This window comes from Oncorhynchus tshawytscha, unplaced genomic scaffold, assembly GCF_018296145.1.
Source record: "Oncorhynchus tshawytscha isolate Ot180627B unplaced genomic scaffold, Otsh_v2.0 Un_contig_3219_pilon_pilon, whole genome shotgun sequence".
Classification (NCBI taxonomy): Eukaryota; Metazoa; Chordata; class Actinopteri; order Salmoniformes; family Salmonidae; genus Oncorhynchus; species Oncorhynchus tshawytscha.
This window is the reverse complement of record NW_024608750.1, coordinates 37501-64450: the sequence shown is the minus strand read 5'-3', so window position 1 is coordinate 64450 and position 26950 is coordinate 37501. Positions and strand designations below refer to the sequence as shown.

The window sequence follows — 26950 nt, the reverse complement described above, 5'->3', positions numbered from 1 at the left end:
TCTACCCCTGATGTAGGACCAGGGTCGTCTACCCCTGATATAGGACCAGGGTCGTCTACCCCTGATATAGGACCAGGGTTGTCTACCCCTGATGTAGGACCAGGGTTGTCTACCCCTGATGTCGGACCAGGGTTGTCTACCCCTGATGTAGGACCAGGGTTGTCTACCCCTGATGTAGGACCAGGGTTGTCTATCCCTGATGTAGGACCAGGGTCGTCTATCCCTGATGTGGGACCAGGGTCGTCTATCCCTGATGTAGGGCCAGTGTTGTCTACCCCTGATGTAGGGCCAGGGTTGTCTACCCCTGATATAGGGCCAGGATTGTCTATCCCTGATATAGGGCCAGGGTTGTCTATCCCTGATGTAGGGCCAGGGTTTTCTACCCGATGTAGGACCAGGGTTGTCTATCCCTGATGTAGGGCCAGGGTTTTCTACCCCTGATGTAGGGCCAGGGTTGTCTATCCCTGATATAGGACCAGGGTTGTCTATCCCTGATGTAGGACCAGGGTTGTCTATCCCTGATGTAGGACAGGGTTGTCTATCCCTGATGTAGGACCAGGGTTGTCTATCCCTGATGTGGGACCAGGGTTGTCTATCCCTGATGTAGGGCCAGGGTTGTCTATCCCTGATGTAGGACCAGGGTTGTCTATCCCTGATGTAGGACCAGGGTTGTCTACCCGTGATGTAGGACCAGGGTTGTCTACCCCTGATTTTGGACCAGGGTTGTCTATCCCTGATGTAGGGCCAGGGTTGTCTACCCCTGATGTAGGACAGGGTTGTCTACCCCTGATGTAGGACAGGGTTGTCTACCCCTGATGTAGGACAGGGTTGTCTATCCCTGATGTAGGGCCAGGGGTGTCTATCACTATTGTAACTCTGTAGTATCAGCTAGCCAGTCAGTCTATTGTAATATTATATTTTTTATATTTGGTATTATTGTACGTGAATATGTTATAATATATTATTATATGTTATATTATTTTATTTTATATTTTATATTATAGTATCATATTATATATATTTGTATTGTCTTCTTATATATTATTATATTATATATTTTAAATTTTAGTATTATCTTATATATTTTATATTATATTTTTTTATTATATTATATATTGTATATATTTTTTATAAAAATAATAATAATAAAAAAAAATATATATATATATTTTATATTATTATATTATATATTTTATATTTTATTATTATATTATATATTTTATTATTATGTTATATATTTTATACTTTATATTTGATATTATATTATTATATTATATATTTTATATTATATATTTTATTATTTTATTTTATATTTTGTATTATATATTTTACATTTTAGTATTATATTATATATTTTATATTATATTATTATATTATATATTTTACATTTTAGTATTATATTATATATTTTATATTATATATTTTATATTATATTATTATGTTATATATTTTATATTATATTATATATTTTATTTTATATTTTGTATTATATTATATATATTTGTATTGTATTATGATATATTATGTTATATTATTATGTGTTGTTCTACTTTATATAACCCTATATAACAGGATCAGCCTGTAGTGTGGTTTTCCACTTTCATTTTGAGTTTGACTCCAAATCCAGACCTCCATGGGTTGATACATTTGATTTCCATTGATAATTTTTGTGTGATTTTGTTGTCAGAACATTCAACTATGTAAAGAAAAAGGTTTTAATAAGAATATTTCATTCATTCAGATCTAGGATGTGTTATTTTAGTGTTCCCTTTATTTATTTATTTGAGCAGTGTATATTTGTATTATATTATTATATATTGTGCTCTATTAATATATTGTTCTATATATACAGTGGGGCAAAAAAGTATTTAGTCAGCCACCAATTGTGCAAGTTCTCCCACTTAAAAAGATGAGAGAGGCCTGTAATTTTTACCATAGGTACACTTCAACTATGACAGACAAAATGAGAAAAAAAATCCAGAAAATCACATTGTAGGATTTTTAATGAATTTATTTGCAAATTATGGTGGAAAATAAGTATTTGGTCACCTACAAACAAGCAAGATTTCTGGCTCTCACAGACCTGTAACTTATTGTTTAAGAGGCTCCTCTGTCCTCCGCTAGTTACCTGTATTAATGGCACCTGTTCGAACTTGTTATCAGTATAAAAGACACCTGTCCGCAACCTCAAACAGTCACACTCCAAACTCCACTATGACCAAGACCAAAGAGCTGTCAAAGAACACCAGAAACAAAATTGTAGACCTGCACCAGGCTGGGAAGACTGAATCTGCAATAGGTAAGCAGCTTGGTTTGAAGTTGAGTTTGGAGTGTGACTGTTTGAGGTTGTGGACAGGTGTCCTTTATACTGATAACAAGTTCAAACAGGTGTCATTAATACAGGTAATGAGTGGAGGACAGAGGAGCCTCTTAAACAAGAAGTTACAGGTCTGTGAGAGCCAGAAATCGTGCTTATTTGTAGGTGACCAAATACTTATTTTCCACCATAATGTGCAAATAAATTCATAAAAATCCTACAATGTGATTTTCTGGATTTTTAAATTTTGTCTGTCATAGTTGAAGTGTACCTATGATGAAAATTACAGGCCTCTCTCATATTTTTAAGTGGGAGAACTTGCACAATTGGTGGCTGACTAAATACTTTTTTGCCCCACTGTATATGTTGTTCTATTTTATATTATATTATTATATCATATATATTTGTATTATATTATTATATATTGTGTTCTATTAATATATGTTGTTATATATTATATCATCCTATTTTAATTCTAAGTCACCTCCATCTCTCCTATAGAAGTGGTAATGAACACTAAACTAGAGACGTCAGATCTACGATGGACCGTTTACCCACACACAGACTCTGAGGTATACATACACACACACACACACACACACACACACACTAATGCACCGTGTTGCTGGAACCAATTCCAAAACACATGTCATCTTGATGTTCTGGTGCTGTTCGGACAGTTTAAAGTCTTGATGTTCTGGTGCTGTTCGGGCAGTTTAAAGTCTTGATGTTCTGGTGCTGTTCGGGCAGTTTAAAGTCTTGATGTTCTGGTGCTGTTCGGGCAGTTTAAAGTCTTGATGTTCTGGTGCTGTTCGGGCAGTTTAAAGTCTTGATGTTCTGGTGCTGTTCGGACAGTTTAAAGTCTTGATGTTCTGGTGCTGTTCGGGCAGTTTAAAGTCTTGATGTTCTGGTGCTGTTCGGGCAGTTTAAAGTCTTGATGTTCTGGTGCTGTTCGGACAGTTTAAAGTCTTGATGTTCTGGTGCTGTTCGGACAGTTTAAAGTCTTGATGTTCTGGTGCTGTTCGGACAGTTTAAAGTCTTGATGTTCTGGTGCTGTTCAGGCAGTTTAAAGTCTTGATGTTCTGGTGCTGTTTGGACAGTTTAAAGTCTTGATGTTCTGGTGCTGCTCGGGCAGTTTAAAGTCTTGATGTTCTGGTGCTGTTCGGACAGTTTAAAGTCTTGATGTTCTGGTGCTGTTCGGCAGTTTAAAGTCTTGATGGGGACTTATTGTCGAGGAATGTAACTGTTTTCTGGGTGATTTTAGTTCTGCTTCCCATGACTGGGTTTTTATTTATTTTAAAATGTATATTTATGTTGTATATACGTGGCACTCAAAAACACTCTATGATGTCATAACCATCTAACTTCTATTATATGATGTAATAACACTCTAACCTGTATTATATGATGTCATAACCATCTAACCTGTATTATATGATGTAATAACACTCTAACCTGTATTATATGATGTCATAACCCTCTAACCTGTATTATATGATGTAATAACACTCTAACCTGTATTATATGATGTCATAACACTCTAACCTGTATTATATGATGTCATAACACTCTAACCTGTATTATATGATGTCATAACCATCTAACCTGTATTATATGATGTAATAACACTCTAACCTGTATTATATGATGTCATAACCCTCGAACCTGTATTATATGATGTAATAACACTCTAACCTGTATTATATGATGTAATAACACTCTAACCTGTATTATATGATGTCATAACACTCTAACCTGTATTATATGTCATAACCCTCTAACCTGTATTATATGATGTCATAACCCTCTAACCTGTATTATATGATGTCATAACACTCTAACCTGTATTATATGATGTCATAACCCTCTAACCTGTATTGTATGATGTCTCAGTGGGAGGAGATGAGTGGTCTGGATGATGAAGGGACCAGCGTGAGAACCTATCAGCTGTGTCCTGGAGACAGCAGCACCTCTCATTGGCTTAGGAGCCGGCTGATCCCCCGAAGGACTGCCTCCGTGCTCTACGTAGAGATACGGTACGGGCACACTGATTGGTTGATTGGTTTATAAATATGTTCAGTGATTGGTTGATTCATTGTTTGTGGTCGCTGGGTTACTCTCTAGGTTTCTTCCTTGTAGAGAGTTTTTGCTATGCTTCTGCCTCTGCATTGCTGCTCTTTGGGGTTTTAGACTGGGTTTCTGTAACACATGACGATGTAAAAAATGGCTTCATAAATACATTTGATTGACTTGTTGATTGATTGATTATTGCATCGATGTATATGTTGATTGACAGGTTTACGATGATGGAGTGTTCGTCTCTTCCCTTCAACTCCCACCGGTCCTGTAAAGAGACGTTCAACCTGCACTACTATCAGACAGACACGGACGAAGCTACCAACACACACCCTGCCTGGATGGAAAACCCCTATACTAAGGTAGGGTTCCCATGGATACATAGAACTATCAGACAGACACACACCCTGCCTGGATGGAAAACCCCTGTACTAAGGTAGGGTTCCCATGGATACATAGAACTATCAGACAGACACACACCCTGCCTGGATGGAAAACCCCTATACTAAGGTAGGGTTCCCATGGATACATAGAACTATCAGACAGACACACACCCTGCCTGGATGGAAAACCCCTATACTAAGGTAGGGTTCCCATGGATACATAGAACTATCAGACAGACACACACCCTGCCTGGATGGAAAGCCCTATACTAAGGTAGGGTTCCCATGGATACATAGAACTATTAGACAGACACACACCCTGCCTGGATGGAAAACCCCTATACTAAGGTACGGTTCCCATGGATACATAGAACTATCAGACAGACACACACCCTGCCTGGATGGAAAACCCTATACTAAGGTAGGGTTCCCATGGATACATAGAACTATCAGACAGACACACACCCTGCCTGGATTGAAAACCCCTATACTAAGGTAGGGTTCCCATGGATACATAGAACTATCAGACAGACACACACCCTGCCTGGATGGAAAACCCTATACTAAGGTACAGTTCCCATGGATACATAGAACTATCAGACAGACACACACCCTGCCTGGATGGAAAACCCTATACTAAGGTACGGTTCCCATGGATACATAGAACTATCAGACAGACACACACCCTGCCTGGATGGAAAACCCTATACTAAGGTAGGGTTCCCATGGATACATAGAACTATCAGGCAGACACACACCCTGCCTGGATGGAAAACCCCTATACTAAGGTACGGTTCCCATGGATGCATAGAACTATCAGACAGACACACACCCTGCCTGGATGGAAAACCCCTATACTAAGGTACGGTTCCCATGGATACATAGAACTATCAGACAGACACACACCCTGCCTGGATGGAAAACCCCTATACTAAGGTACGGTTCCCATGGATGCATAGAACTATCAGACAGACACACACCCTGCCTGGATGGAAAACCCTATACTAAGGTACGGTTCCCATGGATACATAGAACTATCAGACAGACACACACCCTGCCTGGATGGAAAACCCTATACTAAGGTACGGTTCCCATGGATACATAGAACTATCAGACAGACACACACCCTGCCTGGATGGAAAACCCCTATACTAAGGTACGGTTCCCATGGATACATAGAACTATCAGACAGACACACACCCTGCCTGGATGGAAAACCCCTATACTAAGGTACGGTTCCCATGGATACATAGAACTATCAGACAGACACACACCCTGCCTGGATGGAAAACCCCTATACTAAGGTACGGTTCCCATGGATACATAGAACTATCAGACAGACACGGACGAAGCCTGGATGGAAAACCCCTATACTAAGGTACGGTTCCCATGGATACATAGAACGTCGTGATTGGAGTATCTGAAGTGCAGTACAGCACTCCTTTGAAATGAAGTCATTTTTAGACAAAAATGGAAATGTGTCATTTTGTCACTTTCGTGGCTATGTGGTGAAGCCATATGCAACTACTGAAGAAACGGACTTGAAGCTAGCTAGTGTATTAAGAGTCAGAGAACCTACCAACTGACTTGAAGCTAGCTAGTGTAGTAAGAGTCAGAGAACCTACCAACTGACTTGAAGCTAGCTAGTATAGTAAGAGTCAGAGAACCTACCAACTGACTTGAAGCTAGCTAGTGTATTAAGAGTCAGAGAACCTACCAACTGACTTGAAGCTAGCTAGTGTATTAAGAGTTAGAGAACCTACCAACTGACTTGAAGCTAGCTAGTGTAGTAAGAGTCAGAGAACCTACCAACTGACTTGAAGCTAGCTAGTGTAGTAAGAGTCAGAGAACCTACCAACTGACTTGAAGCTAGCTAGTGTAGTAAGAGTCAGAGAACCTACCAACAGGGTTGGAGTGTGTCCCCATTGACAACCAACCAAACAAACAAACAAACAATCCTTCCTTGTTAGTTTGTTTATGGACCATTACAGGAAGACCCCTCCAGATGACCTTGGTTTACCATCCTGTCTAACCCTCTGACCCCTCCAGATGACCTTGGTTTACCATCCTGTCTAACCCTCTGACCCCTCCAGATGACCTTGGTTTACCATCCTGTCTAACCCTCTGACCCCTCCAGATGACCTTGGTTTACCATCCTGTCTAACCCTCTGACCCCTCCAGATGACCTTATTGGTTTACCATCCTGTCTAACCCTCTGACCCCTCCAGATGACCTTGGTTTACCATCCTGTCTAACCCTCTGACCCCTCCAGATGACCTTGGTTTACCATCCTGTCTAACCCTCTGACCCCTCCAGATGACCTTGGTTTACCATCCTGTCTAACCTTCTGACCCCTCCAGATGACCTTGGTTTACCATCCTGTCTAACCCTCTGACCCCTCCAGATGACCTTATTGGTTTACCATCCTGTCTAACCCTCTGACCCCTCCAGATGACCTTGGTTTACCATCCTGTCTAACCCTCTGACCCCTCCAGATGACCTTGGTTTACCATCCTGTCTAACCCTCTGACCCTCCAGATGACCTTGGTTTACCATCCTGTCTAACCCTCTGACCCCTCCAGATGACCTTGGTTTACCATCCTGTCTAACCCTCTGACCCCTCCAGATGACCTTCTTGGTTTACCATCCTGTCTAACCCTCTGACCCCTCCAGATGACCTTGGTTTACCATCCTGTCTAACCCTCTGACCCCTCCAGATGACCTTGGTTTACCATCCTGTCTAACCCTCTGACCCCTCCAGATGACCTTCTTGGTTTACCATCCTGTCTAACCCTCTGACCCCTCCAGATGACCTTGGTTTACCATCCTGTCTAACCCTCTGACCCCTCCAGATGACCTTGGTTTACCATCCTGTCTAACCCTCTGACCCCTCCAGATGACCTTGGTTTACCATCCTGTCTAACCCTCTGACCCCTCCAGATGACCTTCTTGGTTTACCATCCTGTCTAACCCTCTGACCCCTCCAGATGACCTTGGTTTACCATCCTGTCTAACCCTCTGACCCCTCCAGATGACCTTCTTGGTTTACCATCCTGTCTAACCCTCTGACCCCTCCAGATGACCTTGGTTTACCATCCTGTCTAACCCTCTGACCCCTCCAGATGACCTTGGTTTACCATCCTGTCTAACCCTCTGACCCCTCCAGATGACCTTGGTTTACCATCCTGTCTAACCCTCTGACCCCTCCAGATGACCTTGGTTTACCATCCTGTCTAACCCTCTGACTCCTCCAGATGACCTTGGTTTACCATCCTGTCTAACCCTCTGACCCCTCCAGATGACCTTCTTGGTTTACCATCCTGTCTAACCCTCTGACCCCTCCAGATGACCTTGGTTTACCATCCTGTCTAACCCTCTGACCCCTCCAGATGACCTTGGTTTACCATCCTGTCTAACCCTCTGACCCCTCCAGATGACCTTGGTTTACCATCCTGTCTAACCCTCTGACCCCTCCAGATGACCTTGGTTTACCATCCTGTCTAACCCTCTGACCCCTCCAGATGACCTTCTTGGTTTACCATCCTGTCTAACCCTCTGACCCCTCCAGATGACCTTGGTTTACCATCCTGTCTAACCCTCTGACCCCTCCAGATGACCTTGGTTTACCATCCTGTCTAACCCTCTGACCCCTCCAGATGACCTTGGTTTACCATCCTGTCTAACCCTCTGACCCCTCCAGATGACCTTCTTGGTTTACCATCCTGTCTAACCCTCTGACCCCTCCAGATGACCTTGGTTTACCATCCTGTCTAACCCTCTGACCCCTCCAGATGACCTTGGTTTACCATCCTGTCTAACCCTCTGACCCCTCCAGATGACCTTGGTTTACCATCCTGTCTAACCCTCTGACCCCTCCAGATGACCTTCTTGGTTTACCATCCTGTCTAACCCTCTGACCCCTCCAGATGACCTTGGTTTACCATCCTGTCTAACCCTCTGACCCCTCCAGATGACCTTCTTGGTTTACCATCCTGTCTAACCCTCTGACCCCTCCAGATGACCTTATTGGTTTACCATCCTGTCTAACCCTCTGACCCCTCCAGATGACCTTGGTTTACCATCCTGTCTAACCCTCTGATTCCCAGGTGGACACAGTAGCAGCTGACTTCCTGCTTCGTAGGGGCGGAGAGAGGAAGTCCAACGTGAAGACTCTCAGGATTAGCCGGTTGACTAAAAGGGGCGTGTACCTAGCCTTCCAGGCACAGGGAGTCTGCATGGCCTTATTGGCTGTCAGGGTACGAGATCTTTAACAAGTTCCTTACCTTTACCTCAAACTAGTGTTTGTGTGTCTTTAGGCAAATGTGCGTATTCTGAGGTCAATCAATCGATACATTTCTTCACTTTCTAGTTTCTTTCTAACCTGTATTTTGTCCCCAAGGTGTATTTTAAGAAGTGCCCCACCCTGACGCGTTCCTTCTCCCGATTCCCTGAGACTGTTCCACATACCTTGGTGGAGGGGGCTCAGGGAGAGTGTGTAGACAACGCCGTGACCCCCCCGGGCGAGCTGGCACGCCCTCCCAGCATGCTGTGCGGTGAGGACGGACAGTGGGTCGGTCAGCCGGCCACTGCCTGCGCCTGTCGGCCAGGGTATGAAGCTACAGACACAGACCTCCGATGCAGAGGTGAGAGAGTAACAGAGATAATATGTCAGAGAGAGTAACAGAGATAATATGTCAGAGTAACAGAGATAATATGTCAGAGAGAGTAACAGAGATAATATGTCAGAGAGAGTAACAGAGATATGTCAGAGAGAGTAACAGAGATAATATGTCAGAGAGAGTAACAGAGATAATATGTCAGAGAGCGTAACAGAGATAATATGTCAGAGAGAGTAACAGAGATAATATGTCAGAGAGAGTAACAGAGATAATATGTCAGAGAGAGTAACAGAGATAATATGTCAGAGAGAGTAACAGAGATAATATGTCAGAGAGAGTAACAGAGATAATATGTCAGAGAGAGTAACAGAGATAATATGTCAGAGAGAGTAACAGAGATAATATGTCAGAGAGAGTAACAGAGATAATATAAAATGTCAGAGAGAGTAACAGAGATAATATGTCAGAGAGCGTAACAGAGATAATATGTCAGAGAGAGTAACAGAGATAATATGTCAGAGAGAGTAACAGAGATAATATGTCAGAGAGAGTAACAGAGATAATATGTCAGAGAGAGTAACAGAGATATGTCAGAGAGAGTAACAGAGATAATGTCAGAGAGAGTAACAGAGATAATATGTCAGAGAGCGTAACAGAGATAATATGTCAGAGAGCGTAACAGAGATAATATGTCAGAGAGAGTAACAGAGATAATATGTCAGAGAGCGTAACAGAGATAATATGTCAGAGAGAGTAACAGAGATAATATGTCAGAGAGAGTAACAGAGATAATATGTCAGAGAGAGTAACAGAGATAATATGTCAGAGAGCGTAACAGAGATAATATGTCAGAGAGCGTAACAGAGATAATATGTCAGAGAGAGTAACAGAGATAATATGTCAGAGAGCGTAACAGAGATAATATGTCAGAGAGAGTAACAGAGATAATATGTCAGAGAGCGTAACAGAGATAATATGTCAGAGAGAGTAACAGAGATAATATGTCAGAGAGCGTAACAGAGATAATATGTCAGAGAGAGTAACAGAGATAATATGTCAGAGAGCGTAACAGAGATAATATGTCAGAGAGCGTAACAGAGATAATATGTCAGAGAGCGTAACAGAGATAATATGTCAGAGAGAGTAACAGAGATAATATGTCAGAGAGCGTAACAGAGATAATATGTCAGAGAGCGTAACAGAGATAATATGTCAGAGAGCGTAACAGAGATAATATGTCAGAGAGAGTAACAGAGATAATATGTCAGAGAGAGTAACAGAGATAATATGTCAGAGAGCGTAACAGAGATAATATGTCAGAGAGCGTAACAGAGATAATATGTCAGAGAGCGTAACAGAGATAATATGTCAGAGAGCGTAACAGAGATAATATGTCAGAGAGAGTAACAGAGATAATATGTCAGAGAGCGTAACAGAGATAATATGTCAGAGAGCGTAACAGAGATAATATGTCAGAGAGCGTAACAGAGATAATATGTCAGAGAGCGTAACAGAGATAATATGTCAGAGAGTAACAGAGATAATATGTCAGAGAGCGTAACAGAGATAATATGTCAGAGAGAGTAACAGAGATAATATGTCAGAGAGAGTAACAGAGATAATATGTCAGAGAGAGTAACAGAGATAATATGTCAGAGAGCGTAACAGAGATAATATGTCAGAGAGCGTAACAGAGATAATATGTCAGAGAGAGTAACAGAGATAATATGTCAGAGAGCGTAACAGAGATAATATGTCAGAGAGAGTAACAGAGATAATATGTCAGAGAGAGTAACAGATAATATGTCAGAGAGAGTAAAAGAGATAATATGTCAGAGAGTGTAAAAGAGATAATATGTCAGAGAGTGTTACGCACGCCTCTATGAAGAGGGAACGCAACACCCTGCTACAACTAAATTCTCCGTGAAGCGAAAAAGGTATGGACTGTAGGTGCAAGTAAGAATGACAACAGGCAGAATGTGGTACCGTTTACAAGGACTTTATTCCTTTACACGGTAATATGGGGAAAAGGGGCTGGACGGAACCAAAGCAAGGAAAGTAAATCTCAAAGCCCCCTCTCCTATCTTACCTGCCTACCCACTACTTACCTAATTTAGCACCACCTGGTGCCCTAACCAAAATACAAGGGGTGGTCCGCCCAGGTCTTACCTAGTGTGTCTAGACAGCGAATATGCTACGGGTATATGTATGCCCGCGGGCCTCTTGCCTAAGCACTCCCTAGGTGCCTTCCCCTTCCCCCTGGGAACAAATGAAACAGAATATTAAACAATTTCAAACAAACTAAGAAACAAAAGGACATCAAATAAGCTCTTTCTGAGCAACAAACTCGCAGAACATACCACTTTCCAACAAAATCAACCTCTATCACAATCAATCTCAGCAATCCCTACCTCCAGCAAAATCTCTACCTCCAAAAAGAAGAAATCTCCTGAACAGAACACTGGCTTTTATATAGCTTCTGAAGGAATGGGTAATTGGAGACAGCTGTGTCTTGACGAGGGGGCGGGGTCAGCTCTCCAATTAGCCCTGGAGTCGACCAATCAGCTGCTTGAGGGATTTCAGGAAGCCATTTCCTGAAATAAACACATGCAAATACACAATCTACAACACATAATCTGGGGAACGTAACAGAGAGTAACAGAGATAATATGTCAGAGAGAGTAACAGAGATAATATGTTAGAGAGAGTAACAGAGATAATATGTCAGAGAGAGTAACAGAGATAATATAATATGTCAGAGAGAGTAACAGAGATAATATGTCAGAGAGAGTAACAGAGATAATATGTCAGAGAGAGTAACAGAGATAATATGTCAGAGAGAGTAACAGAGATAATATAATAGGTCAGAGAGAGTAACAGAGATAATATGTTAGAGAGTAACAGAGATAATATGTCAGAGAGAGTAACAGAGATAATGTCAGAGAGAGTAACAGAGATAATATGTCAGAGAGAGTAACAGAGATAATATGTCAGAGAGAGTAACAGAGATAATATAATATGTCAGAGAGAGTAACAGAGATAATATGTCAGAGAGAGTAACAGAGATAATATGTCAGAGAGAGTAACAGAGATAATATGTCAGAGAGAGTAACAGAGATAATATAATAGGTCAGAGAGAGTAACAGAGATAATATGTTAGAGAGTAACAGAGATAATATGTCAGAGAGAGTAACAGAGATAATATGTCAGAGAGAGTAACAGAGATAATATGTCAGAGAGAGTAACAGAGATAATATGTCAGAGAGAGTAACAGAGATAATATGCCAGAGAGAGTAACAGAGATAATATGTCAGAGAGAGTAACAGAGATAATATGTCAGAGAGAGTAACAGAGATAATATGTCAGAGAGAGTAACAGAGATAATATGTCAGAGAGAGTAACAGAGATAATATAATAGGTCAGAGAGAGTAACAGAGATAATATGTCAGAGAGAGTAACAGAGATAATATGTCAGAGAGAGTAACAGAGATAATATGTCAGAGAGAGTAACAGAGATAATATAATATGTCAGAGAGAGTAACAGAGATAATATGTCAGAGAGAGTAACAGAGATAATATGTTAGAGAGTAACAGAGATAATATGTCAGAGAGAGTAACAGAGATAATATGTCAGAGAGAGTAACAGAGATAATATGTTAGAGAGTAACAGAGATAATATGTCAGAGAGAGTAACAGAGATAATATGTCAGAGAGAGTAACAGAGATAATATGTCAGAGAGAGTAACAGAGATAATATGTCAGAGAGAGTAACAGAGATAATATAATATGTCAGAGAGAGTAACAGAGATAATATGTCAGAGAGAGTAACAGAGATAATATGTCAGAGAGAGTAACAGAGATAATATGTCAGAGAGAGTAACAGAGATAATATAATAGGTCAGAGAGAGTAACAGAGATAATATGTTAGAGAGTAACAGAGATAATATGTCAGAGAAATTAACAGAGATAATATGTCAGAGAGAGTAACAGAGATAATGTCAGAGAGAGTAACAGAGATAATATGTCAGAGAGAGTAACAGAGATAATATGCCAGAGAGAGTAACAGAGATAATATGCCAGAGAGAGTAACAGAGATAATATGTCAGAGAGAGTAACAGAGATAATATGTCAGAGAGAGTAACAGAGATAATATGTCAGAGAGAGTAACAGAGATAATATAATAGGTCAGAGAGAGTAACAGAGATAATATGTTAGAGAGTAACAGAGATAATATGTCAGAGAGAGTAACAGAGATAATATGTCAGAGAGAGTAACAGAGATAATATGTCAGAGAGAGTAACAGAGATAATATGTCAGAGAGAGTAACAGAGATAATATGTCAGAGAGAGTAACAAAGATAATATGCCAGAGAGAGTAACAGAGATAATATGCCAGAGAGAGTAACAGAGATAATATGTCAGAGAGAGTAACAGAGATAATATGTCAGAGAGAGTAACAGAGATAATATGTCAGAGAGAGTAACAGAGATAATATAATAGGTCAGAGAGAGTAACAGAGATAATATGTTAGAGAGTAACAGAGATAATATGTCAGAGAGAGTAACAGATAATATGTCAGAGAGAGTAACAGAGATAATATGTCAGAGAGAGTAACAGAGATAATATGTCAGAGAGAGTAACAGAGATAATATGCCAGAGAGAGTAACAGAGATAATATGCCAGAGAGAGTAACAGAGATAATATGTCAGAGAGAGTAACAGAGATAATATGTCAGAGAGAGTAACAGAGATAATATGTCAGAGAGAGTAACAGAGATAATATAATAGGTCAGAGAGAGTAACAGAGATAATATGTTAGAGAGTAACAGAGATAATATGTCAGAGAGAGTAACAGAGATAATATGTCAGAGAGAGTAACAGAGATAATATGTCAGAGAGAGTAACAGAGATAATATGTCAGAGAGAGTAACAGAGATAATATGTCAGAGAGAGTAACAGAGATAATATGCCAGAGAGAGTAACAGAGATAATATGCCAGAGAGAGTAACAGAGATAATATGTCAGAGAGAGTAACAGAGATAATATGTCAGAGAGAGTAACAGAGATAATATGTCAGAGAGAGTAACAGAGATAATATAATAGGTCAGAGAGAGTAACAGAGATAATATGTTAGAGAGTAACAGAGATAATATGTCAGAGAGAGTAACAGAGATAATATGTCAGAGAGAGTAACAGAGATAATATGTCAGAGAGAGTAACAGAGATAATATGTCAGAGAGAGTAACAGAGATAATATGCCAGAGAGAGTAACAGAGATAATATGCCAGAGAGAGTAACAGAGATAATATGTCAGAGAGAGTAACAGAGATAATATGTCAGAGAGAGTAACAGAGATAATATGTCAGAGAGAGTAACAGAGATAATATAATAGGTCAGAGAGAGTAACAGAGATAATATGTTAGAGAGTAACAGAGATAATATGTCAGAGAGAGTAACAGAGATAATATGTCAGAGAGAGTAACAGAGATAATATGTCAGAGAGAGTAACAGAGATAATATGTCAGAGAGAGTAACAGAGATAATATGTCAGAGAGAGTAACAGAGATAATATGCCAGAGAGAGTAACAGAGATAATATGCCAGAGAGAGTAACAGAGATAATATGTCAGAGAGAGTAACAGAGATAATATGTCAGAGAGAGTAACAGAGATAATATGTCAGAGAGAGTAACAGAGATAATATAATAGGTCAGAGAGAGTAACAGAGATAATATGTTAGAGAGTAACAGAGATAATATGTCAGAGAGAGTAACAGAGATAATATGTCAGAGAGAGTAACAGAGATAATATGTCAGAGAGAGTAACAGAGATAATATGTCAGAGAGAGTAACAGAGATAATATGCCAGAGAGAGTAACAGAGATAATATGCCAGAGAGAGTAACAGAGATAATATGTCAGAGAGAGTAACAGAGATAATATGTCAGAGAGAGTAACAGAGATAATATGTCAGAGAGAGTAACAGAGATAATATAATAGGTCAGAGAGAGTAACAGAGATAATATGTTAGAGAGTAACAGAGATAATATGTCAGAGAGAGTAACAGAGATAATATGTCAGAGAGAGTAACAGAGATAATATGTCAGAGAGAGTAACAGAGATAATATGTCAGAGAGAGTAACAGAGATAATATGCCAGAGAGAGTAACAGAGATAATATGCCAGAGAGAGTAACAGAGATAATATGTCAGAGAGAGTAACAGAGATAATATGTCAGAGAGAGTAACAGAGATAATATGTCAGAGAGAGTAACAGAGATAATATAATAGGTCAGAGAGAGTAACAGAGATAATATGTTAGAGAGTAACAGAGATAATATGTCAGAGAGAGTAACAGAGATAATATGTCAGAGAGAGTAACAGAGATAATATGTCAGAGAGAGTAACAGAGATAATATGTCAGAGAGAGTAACAGAGATAATATGTCAGAGAGAGTAACAGAGATAATATGCCAGAGAGAGTAACAGAGATAATATGCCAGAGAGAGTAACAGAGATAATATGTCAGAGAGAGTAACAGAGATAATATGTCAGAGAGAGTAACAGAGATAATATGTCAGAGAGAGTAACAGAGATAATATAATAGGTCAGAGAGAGTAACAGAGATAATATGTTAGAGAGTAACAGAGATAATATGTCAGAGAGAGTAACAGAGATAATATGTCAGAGAGAGTAACAGAGATAATATGTCAGAGAGAGTAACAGAGATAATATGTCAGAGAGAGTAACAGAGATAATATGCCAGAGAGAGTAACAGAGATAATATGCCAGAGAGAGTAACAGAGATAATATGTCAGAGAGAGTAACAGAGATAATATGTCAGAGAGAGTAACAGAGATAATATGTCAGAGAGAGTAACAGAGATAATATAATAGGTCAGAGAGAGTAACAGAGATAATATGTTAGAGAGTAACAGAGATAATATGTCAGAGAGAGTAACAGAGATAATATGTCAGAGAGAGTAACAGAGATAATATGTCAGAGAGAGTAACAGAGATAATATGTCAGAGAGAGTAACAGAGATAATATGTCAGAGAGAGTAACAGAGATAATATGCCAGAGAGAGTAACAGAGATAATATGCCAGAGAGAGTAACAGAGATAATATGTCAGAGAGAGTAACAGAGATAATATGTCAGAGAGAGTAACAGAGATAATATGTCAGAGAGAGTAACAGAGATAATATAATAGGTCAGAGAGAGTAACAGAGATAATATGTTAGAGAGTAACAGAGATAATATGTCAGAGAGAGTAACAGAGATAATATGTCAGAGAGAGTAACAGAGATAATATGTCAGAGAGAGTAACAGAGATAATATGTCAGAGAGAGTAACAGAGATAATATGCCAGAGAGAGTAACAGAGATAATATGCCAGAGAGAGTAACAGAGATAATATGTCAGAGAGAGTAACAGAGATAATATGTCAGAGAGAGTAACAGAGATAATATGTCAGAGAGAGTAACAGAGATAATATAATAGGTCAGAGAGAGTAACAGAGATAATATGTTAGAGAGTAACAGAGATAATATGTCAGAGAGAGTAACAGAGATAATATGTCAGAGAGAGTAACAGAGATAATATGTCAGAGAGAGTAACAGAGATAATATGTCAGAGAGAGTAACAGAGATAATATGCCAGAGAGAGTAACAGAGATAATATGCCAGAGAGAGTAACAGAGATAATATGTCAGAGAGAGTAACAGAGATAATATGTCAGAGAGAGTAACAGAGATAATATGTCAGAGAGAGTAACAGAGATAATATAATAGGTCAGAGAGAGTAACAGAGATAATATGTTAGAGAGTAACAGAGATAATATGTCAGAGAGAGTAACAGAGATAATATGTCAGAGAGAGTAACAGAGATAATATGTCAGAGAGAGTAACAGAGATAATATGTCAGAGAGAGTAACAGAGATAATATGTCAGAGAGAGTAACAGAGATAATATGCCAGAGAGAGTAACAGAGATAATATGCCAGAGAGAGTAACAGAGATAATATGTCAGAGAGAGTAACAGAGATAATATGTCAGAGAGAGTAACAGAGATAATATGTCAGAGAGAGTAACAGAGATAATATAATAGGTCAGAGAGAGTAACAGAGATAATATGTTAGAGAGTAACAGAGATAATATGTCAGAGAGAGTAACAGAGATAATATGTCAGAGAGAGTAACAGAGATAATATGTCAGAGAGAGTAACAGAGATAATATGTCAGAGAGAGTAACAGAGATAATATGTCAGAGAGAGTAACAGAGATAATATGCCAGAGAGAGTAACAGAGATAATATGTCAGAGAGAGTAACAGAGATAATATGTCTTCCGGCGCCGACAGAGATGGCCGCCTCGCTTCGCGTTCCTAGGAAACTATGCAGTTTTTTGTTTTTTACGTGTTATTTCTTACACTAGTACCCCAGGTCATCTTAGGTTTCTTTACATACAGCCGACAAGAACTACTGAATATAAGATCAGCGTCAACTCACCATCAGTACGACCAAGAATATGTTTTTCGCGATGCGGATCCTGAGTTCTGCCTTACAACCAGTGTAACCGAGTGGATCACATGCAGCGACCAAAAAAAAAAAACGACTCAGAAAAAGAGGGAAACGAAGCGGTCTTCTGGTCAGACTCCGGAGACGGGCACATCGTGCACCACTCCCCAGCATTCTTCTTGCCAATGTCCAGTCTCTTGACAACAAGGTTGATGAAATCCGAGCAAGGGTAGCATTCCAGAGGGACATCAGAGACTGTAACGTTCTCTGCTTCACGGAAACATGGCTCACTGGAGAGACGCAATCCGAAGCGGTGCAGCCAGCGGGTTTCTCCACGCATCGCGCCGACAGAAACAAACATCTCTCTGGTAAGAAGACGGGCGGGGGCGTATGCCTTATGGCCAACGTGACATGGTGTGATGAAGGAAACATACAGGAACTCAAATCCTTCTGTTCACCTGATTTAGAATTCCTCACAATCAAATGTAGACCGCATTATCTACCAAGAGAATTCTCTTCGATTATAATCACAGCCGTATATATCCCCCCCAAGCAGACACATCGATGGCTCTGAACGAACTTTATTTAACTCTCTGCAAACTGGAAACGATTTATCCGGAGGCTGCATTCATTGTAGCTGGGGATTTTAACAAGGCTAATCTGAAAACAAGACTCCCTAAATTTTATCAGCATATTGATTGCGCAACCAGGGGTGGAAAGACCCTGGATCATTGTTACTCTAACTTCCGCGACGCATATAAGGCCCTGCCCCGCCCCCTTTCGGAAAAGCTGACCACGACTCCATTTTGTTGATCCCTGCCTACAGACAGAAACTAAAACAAGAAGCTCCCACGCTGAGGTCTGTCCAACGCTGGTCCGACCAAGCTGACTCCACACTCCAAGACTGCTTCCATCACGTGGACTGGGAGATGTTTCGTATTGCGTCAGACAACAACATTGACGAATACGCTGATACGGTGTGCGAGTTCATTAGAACGTGCGTTGAAGATGTCGTTCCCATAGCAACGATTAAAACATTCCCTAACCAGAAACCGTGGATTGATGGCAGCATTCGTGTGAAACTGAAGGCACGAACCACTGCTTTTAATCAGGGCAAGGTGTCTGGTAACATGACTGAATACAAACAGTGCAGCTATTCCCTCCGCAAGGCTATCAAACAAGCTAAGCGCCAGTACAGAGACAAAGTAGAATCTCAATTCAACGGCTCAGACACAAGAGGTATGTGGCAGGGTCTACAGTCAATCACGGACTACAGGAAGAAACCCAGCCCAGTCACGGACCAGGATGTCTTGCTCCCAGGCAGACTAAATAACTTTTTGCCCGCTTTGAGGACAATACAGTGCCACTGACACGGCCTGCAACGGAATCATGCGGTCTCTCCTTCACTGCAGCCGAAGTGAGTAAGACATTTAAACGTGTTAACCCTCGCAAGGCTGCAGGCCCAGACGGCATCCCCAGCCGCGCCCTCAGAGCATGCGCAGACCAGCTGGCCGGTGTGTTTACGGACATATTCAACCAATCCCTATACCAGTCTGCTGTTCCCACATGCTTCAAGAGGGCCACCATTGTTCCTGTTCCCAAGAAAGCTAAGGTAACTGAGCTAAACGACTACCGCCCGTAGCACTCACATCCGTCATCATGAAGTGCTTTGAGAGACTAGTCAAGGACCATATCACCTCCACCCTACCTGACACCCTTGACCCACTCCAATTTGCTTACCGCCCAAATAGGTCCACAGACGATGCAATCTCAACCACACTGCACACTGCCCTAACCCATCTGGACAAGAGGAATACCTATGTGAGAATGCTGTTCATCGACTACAGCTCGGCATTCAACACCATAGTACCCTCCAAGCTCGTCATCAAGCTCGAGACCCTGGGTCTCGACCCCACCCTGTGCAACTGGGTACTGGACTTCCTGACGGGCCGCCCCCAGGTGGTGAGGGTAGGCAACAACATCTCCTCCCCGCTGATCCTCAACACTGGGGCCCCACAAGGGTGCGTTCTGAGCCCCCTCCTGTACTCCCTGTTCACCCACGACTGCGTGGCCACGCACGCCTCCAACTCAATCATCAAGTTTGCGGACGACACAACAGTGGTAGGCTTGATTACCAACAACGACGAGACGGCCTACAGGGAGGAGGTGAGGGCCCTCGGAGTGTGGTGTCAGGAAAATAACCTCACACTCAACGTCAACAAAACTAAGGAGATGATTGTGGACTTCAGGAAACAGCAGAGGGAACACCCCCATCCACATCGATGGAACAGTAGTGGAGAGGGTAGCAAGTTTTAAGTTCCTCGGCATACACATCACAGACAAACTGAATTGGTCCACTCACACAGACAGCATCGTGAGGAAGGCGCAGCAGCGCCTCTTCAACCTCAGGAGGCTGAAGAAATTCGGCTTGTCACCAAAAGCACTCACAAACTTCTACAGATGCACAATCGAGAGCATCCTGGCGGGCTGTATCACCGCCTGGTATGGCAACTGCACCGCCCTCAACCGTAAGGCTCTCCAGAGGGTAGTGAGGTCTGCACAACGCATCACCGGGGCAAACTACCTGCCCTCCAGGACACCTACACCACCCGATGCTACAGGAAGGCCATAAAGATCATCAAGGACATCAACCACCCGAGCCACTGCCTGTTCACCCCGCTGTCATCCAGAAGGCGAGGTCAGTACAGGTGCATCAAAGCTGGGACCGAGAGACTGAAAAACAGCTTCTATCTCAAGGCCATCAGACTGTTAAACAGCCACCACTAACATTGAGTGGCTACTGCCAACACACTCTCAATGACACTGACTCTACTCCAGCCACTTTAATCATGGGAATTGATGGGAAATTATGTAAATATATCACTAGCCACTTTAAACAATGCTACCTTATATAATGATACTTACCCTACATTGTTCATCTCATATGCATACGTTGATACTGTACTCTACATCATCGACTGCATCCTTATGTAATACATGTATCACTAGCCACTTTAACTATGCCACTTGGTTTACATACTTATCTCATATGTATATACTGTACTCGATATCATCTACTGTATCTTGCCTATGCTGCTCTGTACCATCACTCATTCATATATCCTTATGTACATATTCTTTATCCCCTTACACTGTGTATAAGACAGTAGTTTTTTTTTTGGAATTGTTAGTTAGATTACTTGCTCGTTATTACTGCATTGTCGGAACTAGAAGCACAAGCATTTCGCTACACTCGCATTAACATCTGCTAACCATGTGTATGTGACAAATAAAATTTGATTTGATTTGATTTGATTTGAGAGAGAGTAACAGAGATAATATGTCAGAGAGAGTAACAGAGATAATATGTCAGAGAGAGTAACAGAGATAAACAGAAGAGAGATGGTAACAGACTAGAGGGAGAAACAGAAGAGAGATGGTAACAGACTAGAGGGAGATGGTAACAGACTAGAGGGAGAAACAGAAGAGAGATGGTAACAGACTAGAGAGAGATGGTAACAAGATGGAAAGTTGTGGGAGGGATGGAGAGTTGTGGGAAGAAGGAAGGAGAGAAAAGTCTTGGTGAGTGATAGAGGTTAGAGGTCAACCTGCTGCTCTAAAGCCTTGTGTGTGTGAGAGAGAGGCACTGTGTGTGGGGGTGGGTGGGTGTGTGGGTGTGTGGGTGTGTGTGTGTGTGTGTGTGTGTGTGTGTGTGTGTGTGTGTGTGTGTGTGTGTGTGTGTGTGTGTGTGTGTGAGGCATTGTGTCTGTGTGTTAGCCAGTTCAGTGTATGGAAAAGGAGAGGTGTGTCAGTCTGGGAATAAAGCCACATCAAAGGAACAGAGGGATAGAGAGAACAAGAGAATGAAAGAGAAATGATGGAGAGATGAGCCAGGGTGTCGTCTCTCTCCCGGGTCAAATTACCCACGCTGCACCTCACCACACCCTGCTCCACCTGCAAAGCTGAGGCTCATCTGTATTCTATAGCTGGGAGTGATAGGATACGCTACTGTATTACACACACACACACAGCGGAGACACACGCACACACACACACACACACACACACACACACACACACACACACACACACACACACACACACACACACACACACACCTTATTATGCACCTTATACACCTTATGACCTTATTAACTCTGACCTAACTAACTCTGACCTGACTAACTCTGACCTAACTAACTCTGACCTAACTAACTCTGACCTGACTAACTCTGACCTTATTAACTCTGACCTGACTAACTCTGACCTGACTAACTCTGACCTGACTAACTCTGACCTAACTAACTCTGACCTGACTAACTCTGACCTTATTAACTCTGACCTAACTAACTCTGACCTGACTAACTCTGACCTGACTAACTCTGACCTAACTAACTCTGACCTAACTAACTCTGACCTTATTAACTCTAACCCAGGACACACCCCTAACCCAGGACACACCCCTAACCCAGGACACACAGCCTAACCCAGGACACACCCCTAACCCAGGACACACCCCTTAACCCTAACCCAGGACACACAGCCTAACCCAGGACACACCCCCTAACCCAGGACACACCCCCTAACCCAGGACACACCCCTAACCCAGGACACACAGCCTAACCCAGGACACACCCCCTAACCCAGGACACACCCCTTAACCCTAACCCAGGACACACCCCCTAACCCAGGACACACCCCTAACCCAGGACACACCCCTTAACCCTAACCCAGGACACACGCCCCTAACCCAGGACACACCCCTTAACCCAGGACACACCCCTTAACCCTAACCCAGGACACACCCCTAACCCAGGACACACCCCTTAACCCAGGACACACCCCTTAACCCTAACCCAGGACACACCCCTAACCCAGGACACACCCCTAACCCAGGACACACCCCTTAACCCTAACCCAGGACACACCCCTTAACCCTAACCCAGGACACACCCCTAACCCAGGACACACCCCCTAACCCAGGACACACCCCTTAACCCAGGACACACCCCTTAACCCTAACCCAGGACACACCCCTAACCCAGGACACACCCCTTAACCCTAACCCAGGACACACCCCTAACCCAGGACACACCCCTTAACCCTAACCCAGGACACACCCCTTAACCCTAACCCAGGACACACCCCTTAACCCAGGACACACCCCTAACCCAGGACACACCCCTAACCCAGGACACACCCCTAACCCAGGACACACCCCCTAACCCAGGTTTTAAGCTCTTCTCTCTGTAGTGTTATGGCTAACAGCACTGGAGAGATGAGAGAGAGAATGTTGATAAAATGTCAGAATGAGTGGTGTGGTGTTATTATGACTGTCTGGGGGAGTGGTGTTATGACTGTCTGGGGGAGTGGTGTTATTATGACTGTCTGGGGTGAGTGGTGTTATGACTGTCTGGGGGAGTGGTGTTATGACTGTCTGGGGGAGTGGTGTTATTATGACTGTCTGGGGTGAGTGGTGTTATGACTGTCTGGGGGAGTGGTGTTATTATGACTGTCTGGGGTGAGTGGTGTTATGAGTGTCTGGGGTGAGTGGTGTTATGACTGTCTGGGGGAGTGGTGTTATGACTGTCTGGGGGAGTGGTGTTATTATGACTGTCCGGGGTGAGTGGTGTTATGAGTGTCTGGGGGAGTGGTGTTATGAGTGTCTGGGGTGAGTGGTGTTATGACTGTCTGGGGGAGTGGTGTTATTATGACTGTCTGGGGGAGTGGTGTTATGACTGTCCGGGGTGAGTGGTGTTATTATGACTGTCTGGGGTGAGTGGTGTTATGACTGTCTGGGGGAGTGGTGTTATTATGACTGTCTGGGGGAGTGGTGTTATGAGTGTCTGGGGTGAGTGGTGTTATGACTGTCCGGGGTGAGTGGTGTTATGAGTGTCTGGGGTGAGTGGTGTTATGACTGTCCGGGGTGAGTGGTGTTATGAGTGTCTGGGGTGAGTGGTGTTATGAGTGTCTGGGGGAGTGGTGTTATTATGACTGTCCGGGGTGAGTGGTGTTATTATGACTGTCTGGGGTGAGTGGTGTTATGAGTGTCTGGGGTGAGTGGTGTTATGACTGTCTGGGGTGAGTGGTGTTATGACTGTCCGGGGTGAGTGGTGTTATGAGTGTCTGGGGTGAGTGGTGTTATTATGACTGTCTGGGGTAAGTGGTGACTCTCTCTCTCTCTCTCTCTCTCTCTCTCTCTCTCTCTCTCTCTCTCTCTCTCTCTCTCTCTCTCTCTCTTTCTCCAGCTTGTCCAGGTGGTCAGTATAAAGCAGGGCCAGGAGTCGGTGGGTGTGTCCTGTGTCCGACCAATAGCAACACTTTGGTAACAGGCTCCGCCTACTGCCTCTGTCGTCCTGGTTACCACAGAGCAGATTCCGACCCCACACACACACCCTGCACACGTAAGTCTCTACCTTCTGTCTCCTCCTCTGTCTGCTCCTCATCTGTCTGCTCCTCCTTGTCCTCTGTCTCTTCTGCCTTCTCTTTCTCCTCCTCCTTGTCCTGTATCTCCTCTTCCTCTTCTGTCTCCTCCTCCTCCTCTGTCTCCTCTTCCTCTCCTGTCTCCTCCTCCTCCTCTGTCTCCTCTTCCTCTTCTGTCTCCTCCTCTCCTTGTCCTGTGTCTCCTCTTCCTCTTCTGTCTCCTCCTACTCCTCTGTCTCCTCTTCCTCTTCTGTCTCCTCCTCTTTCTCCTCTTCCTCTTCTGTCTCCTCCTCCTCTTTCTCCTCTTCCTCTTCTGTCTCCTCCTCCTCTTTCTCCTCTTCCTCTTCTGTCTCCTCCTCCTGCTCTGTCTCTTCCTCCTCCTTTGCTATGGCACTGGTCTGAATGTACTGTGTGGTAGAGCTATGACACTGGTCTGAATGTACTGTGTGGTAGAGCTATGACACTGGAACGCGGCCGTAGAATACAGTCGTTGTGATGCTCTGGAAGGAACGCGGCCGTAGAATACAGTCGTTGTGATGCTCTGGAACGTGGCCGTAGAGTACAGTCGTTGTGATGCACTGGAACGCGGCCGTAGAATACAGTCGTTGTGATGCTCTGGAAGGAACACGGCCGTAGAATACAGTCGTTGTGATGCTCTGGAAGGAACGCGCCGTAGAATACAGTCATTGTGATGCTCTGGAACGCGGCCGTAGAATACAGTCGTTGTGATGCTCTGGAAGGAACGCGGCCGTAGAATACAGTCGTTGTGATGCTCTGGAACGCGGCCGTAGAATACAGTCGTTGTGATGCTCTGAAACGCGGCCGTAGAATACAGTCGTTGTGATGCTCTGGATCACGGCCGTAGAATACAGTCGTTGTGATGCTCTGAAAGGAACACGGCCGTAGAATACAGTCGTTGTGATGCTCTGGAACGCGGCTGTAGAATACAGTCGTTGTGATGCTCTGGAAGGAACATGGCCGTAGAATACAGTCGTTGTGATGCTCTGGAACGCAGCTGTAGAATACAGTCGTTGTGATGCTCTGGAACGCAGCCGTAGAATACAGTCGTTGTGATGCTCTGGAACGCAGCCGTAGAATACAGTCGTTGTGATGCTCTGAAACGCGGCCGTAGAATACAGTCGTTGTGATGCTCTGGAACGCAGCCGTAGAATACAGTCGTTGTGATGCTCTGGAACGCAGCCGTAGAGTACAGTCGTTGTGATGCTCTGGAAGGAACGCGGCCGTAGAATACAGTCGTTGTGATGCTCTGGAAGGAACGAGGCCGTAGAATACAGTCGTTGTGATGCTCTGGAAGGAACGCGGCCGTAGAATACAGTCGTTGTGATGCACTGGAACGCGCCGTAGAATACAGTCGTTGTGATGCACTGGAACGCGGCCGTAGAATACAGTCGTTGTGATGCTCTGGAACGCAGCCGTAGAATACAGTCGTTGTGATGCTCTGGAACGCAGCCGTAGAGTACAGTCGTTGTGATGCTCTGGAACGCAGCCGTAGAATACAGTCGTTGTGATGCTCTGAAACGCGGCCGTAGAATACAGTCGTTGTGATGCTCTGGAACGCAGCCGTAGAATACAGTCGTTGTGATGCTCTGGAACGCAGCCGTAGAATACAGTCGTTGTGATGCTCTGAAACGTGGCCGTAGAATACAGTCGTTGTGATGCTCTTGAACGAGGCCGTAGAATACAGTCGTTGTGATGCTCTGGAAGGAACGCGGCCGTAGAATACAGTCGTTGTGATGCTCTGGAAGGAACGCGGCCGTAGAATACAGTCGTTGTGATGCTCTGGAAGGAACGCGGCCGTAGAATACAGTCGTTGTGATGCACTGGAACGCGGCCGTAGAATACAGTCGTTGTGATGCTCTGGAACGCGGCCGTAGAATACAGTCGTTGTGATGCACTGGAACGCGGCCACAGGCTACATCACCATGGTTAAGCAGCGGGCGACTAGAGATTTAAACGTGAAGGGAGGGGAGTGTGAGCAGCAGCTCCGTTTTAGATAAAGGTGAATGGAGGGGAGTTTGAGCAGCAGCTCCGTTTTAGATAAAGGTGAATGGAGGGGAGTTTGAGCAGCAGCTCCGTTTTAGATAAAGGTGAATGGAGGGGAGTTTGAGCAGCAGCTCCGTTTTAGATAAAGGTGAATGGAGGGGAGTTTGAGCAGCAGCTCCGTTTTAGATAAAGGTGAAGGGAGGGGGAGTGTGAGCAGCAGCTCCGTTTTAGATAAACGACTGTGTAAAATAGCACACGGGCAGAAGGTGATCCTAAGCATTGAAAAAGAGGTTTCCGTTGTGACGGGCGGGGCGTTGGTGAACCCTCAGTATCCATAGCCACGGCCTTTCCTCTGTTCCTGTTCCTGCTCTCTGACTGGAACCCATTGTTGTTGTCCCACTCAATGGAGCTTAAAGCCACCTGGGAAATCTATAAACATGACTTGACTGTCCCCCCACCCATCCTGTCTCTCCCCCCAGGCCCCCCTCAGCACCCCGCTCCATTGTAACCCAGATCAACGACACCATGGTGACGTTAGAGTGGTCGGAACCTTTGGAACGCGGTGGCCGTGGAGACCTGACCTACAGCGTGGGGTGTGTCCGCTGTGGCGCCTCCCCTCAGAGGGC

General features: G+C 43.3%; 1 protein-coding gene across 1 annotated transcript in view; it reads left to right on the top strand.

Moving 5' to 3' along the window:
• The first annotated feature begins 2798 nt into the window (after window positions 1-2798).
• LOC112241359 (ephrin type-B receptor 4b-like) overlaps window positions 2799-26950 on the top strand; it is a 43126-nt gene continuing 18974 nt past the window's right edge. The window contains exons 1-7 of the mRNA XM_042313600.1: window positions 2799-2889; window positions 4211-4353; window positions 4614-4755; window positions 8883-9032; window positions 9176-9419; window positions 24146-24305; window positions 26804-26950. The exon at window positions 26804-26950 is cut by the window's right edge and continues 191 nt beyond it. Of these exons, the coding sequence (XP_042169534.1) occupies window positions 2827-2889; window positions 4211-4353; window positions 4614-4755; window positions 8883-9032; window positions 9176-9419; window positions 24146-24305; window positions 26804-26950 (1049 nt within the window). The 5' untranslated portion in view covers window positions 2799-2826. The remainder of the gene's footprint in view (window positions 2890-4210; window positions 4354-4613; window positions 4756-8882; window positions 9033-9175; window positions 9420-24145; window positions 24306-26803) is intronic.